At 48.3% G+C, this 2,776-nt stretch overlaps 1 protein-coding gene across 1 annotated transcript; it reads right to left on the bottom strand.

Annotated features, from left to right (window-relative positions):
* Positions 1-417: 417 nt before the first annotated feature.
* Positions 418-1,414, bottom strand: LOC105048687 (chlorophyll a-b binding protein 1B, chloroplastic). Its single transcript, XM_010928095.4, has one exon. The coding sequence runs from the start codon at positions 1,329-1,331 to the stop codon at positions 537-539; it is 795 nt and encodes a 264-aa protein (XP_010926397.1). The 5' UTR covers positions 1,332-1,414; the 3' UTR covers positions 418-536.
* Between the last annotated feature and the right edge of the window lie 1,362 nt (positions 1,415-2,776).

A 2,776-nucleotide genomic window follows, 5' to 3' on the forward strand; every position in this document is an offset into this window, starting at 1 on the left:
AGTCTTACATGTAAGATCTCTATTATTAGATTGTAGGTCTTGGACAATAAATATGAGATGGAAAATCTCCTGCCACGTACATTCACGTGATCAGGAAGGAATGGTGGCTTTGCAGAATGCCAATCACCTCATCTCCCTTCAGTTGGCCCACAGGAAGGCGACGAGTGTTGGTGCACGGGGTGTAGGATATAAATTACCTCAGTCCACAGACCCTTTCCTGGCATCTCTTTAGTTTCTGGATCTTGATAAAACAAAACTTCATTCTCCCCGGACCTTCACATGGGTTGTTGAAGTCTTGGTTTATTCAGGTCCAGAAGGAATTGGATGATTTGGGGCACCCGATCTTTAACGGAAAATACTAGAAAAGGAGACCGAAGAAAAAAAAAAAAAAAAGGAAGAGAAGAAGACAAGTGGCTCTTAAGAGCGAGGACAATATTGCACTGGATTAATGCACACCACGCCAACAATTTCAATTCAAACAAAAACCACAACAGATGAAGAATTTCTAAGCACCAAATTAATTAAGGTTGCCAGGCTCACTTTCCGGGCACGAAGTTGGTGGCGTAGGCCCAAGCATTGTTGTTAACAGGATCCGCAAGGTGGTCGGCCAGGTTCTCCAACGGGCCCTTCCCGGTCACGATAGCCTGAACAAAGAAACCGAACATGGAGAACATGGCTAGCCTGCCGTTCTTGATCTCTTTCACTTTAAGCTCTGCGAACGCCTCCGGGTCATCGGCAAGGCCCAAGGGATCGAAGCTCCCCCCAGGGTACAGAGGGTCGGTGACCTCACCCAGGGGACCGCCGGCGACGCGGTACCCTTCGACGGCACCCATCAGTATAACTTGGCAAGCCCAGATGGCCAGAATGCTCTGAGCATGGATCAAGCTCGGGTTGCCCAGGTAGTCCAGACCGCCCTCGCTGAAGATCTGAGCTCCCGCTTTGAACCAGACGGCCTCGCCGAACTTGACGCCATTGCGGGCAAGCAACTCCGGAAAGACGCAGCCGAGGGCACCCAGCATGGCCCACCTGCAGTGGATGACCTCGAGCTCCCGGTTCTTGGCGAAGGTCTCAGGGTCGGCCGAGAGACCAGCAGTGTCCCACCCATAGTCACCGGGGAATTCACCGGTCAGGTAGGACGGGGGCTCCCCAGACAAGGGGCCGAGGTACTTGACACGGTCTGGCCCGTACCATGGGCTGCCGGAGGGGACGCGCTTGGTCGAGGTCTTCCGCATGGTGACCCTGCCATTCCCGAGGATGGGAGAGGCCGAGGGAGCGAGCTTCACCGCTTTTCCGGCGAGGGAAGGGGAGGAGAGGGCCATGGTGGCAGCCATTGAGAAGGACTAGATAGAGATGATGCCTTGGAGATGGGAGCGGTGATCCCAATGGAAATGCTGTTGGGTAGGTGCTCTGAGTGCAGGGTTGGGTCTAAGGGGACTTAAAAGACGAGGGGCGGGTGCAGTCCTTATCCCAGGAAATCTAATTCTTTCATTTGATTGGCTGCTTCATGGGCTTTGAGGTTAAGGCTAATGGTCGAACACCTGGCAAGCTGCGCTTCAGATACTTTGGGCATTGGTTTCTGCTAGGAATCTCGTTCTTGAGTTGTGATTGGGCCTCCTAGATTTTCTTCCCCGGTGGTCGCCCCTCCACGACTTGGGATCCACGCGTAAATTGGAGTTACACGTATCCCCGATTTTTTATCTTTATTTTTGATGTAAACATCTCCTGACTTTTATCAAACAGCTTGTCGGAAGGTTCTAGATGTACCGTTCTAGTGGCAGTCGTCTACCCTAAACCAAGTTGAGCCGGTGCATGAGTGACTTGATTTGGAATTTGAGTTTTGAGTTGCTTAGCATGTAACCCAGTCTAGTCGGACCTCTTTAAGAGGAGGATTTTCGGTGATGCTCACGGATACATTTACTGTAGCTTGATTTAATAAATCTAATTTATCAAAGCAAAAAGAGAAAAAAGAAAAAAAAATACTTATTATCTTAGACCAAAAATGACCAAACTATGGCTCATTGGTCACCAACGTGTTCAAACACGAGCAAGCCAGCAAGGCCAACATAAGCCTGTTAGGCTCCCGCCCCATCTATTCCATACGCTCCTCATACCCTTAATTCGAACGTTGACATGCCACGCTTGCACGGGAGCAATTCAATGGCACTCCACATGTACCCATTTGCGCAGCACTGGATAAAGATGACCAATTTTAATGATATAATGGCCGCACGCATGATGATTTTTTTTAGGGATGATAATCGGATTGAATCGGATATAAATAGATCAAGCCAGATATGGATCGAATAAAAAAATTTTGAATTTGAATCCGATCTCTTTATTTAAATAGATCAAATTTTAAAATCCAAACTCAACCCATTTAATAAATAGATTATCCGATCCGATCTATTTACAATCCGTTTATAATCTCTTAAAAAAATAAAATTCAATCCGTTTAATGATCTATTTATAAAAAAAATAAAATTAAAAAAAAAAACTTTTCTATCTCTATGGCCAACCGTCTCCGCCTTCGTCCTAGCCGCATCTCTGTCCGACTGTCTCTTTAACCTCCACCCTCGTGCTTTCGACTTCCTCCAACGACGTCGAAGGCTTCGACGGTGGAAGGAATGGGAGAGAGAATCGAAGATCTGCTCTAGCTCGAAGCCTTGGACTCAGTGCCTCACCCTGAGGACGGAGTCCGACAGATTGCACAGTGCGGCCACGGAACCCAACGCCATTCAGCGTCGATGTCACCGAAACGAACGGCCCGTCCAGTATC

The sequence above is a fragment of the Elaeis guineensis genome, chromosome 2, assembly GCF_000442705.2.
Source record: "Elaeis guineensis isolate ETL-2024a chromosome 2, EG11, whole genome shotgun sequence".
In the NCBI taxonomy this organism is placed as follows: Eukaryota; Viridiplantae; Streptophyta; class Magnoliopsida; order Arecales; family Arecaceae; genus Elaeis; species Elaeis guineensis.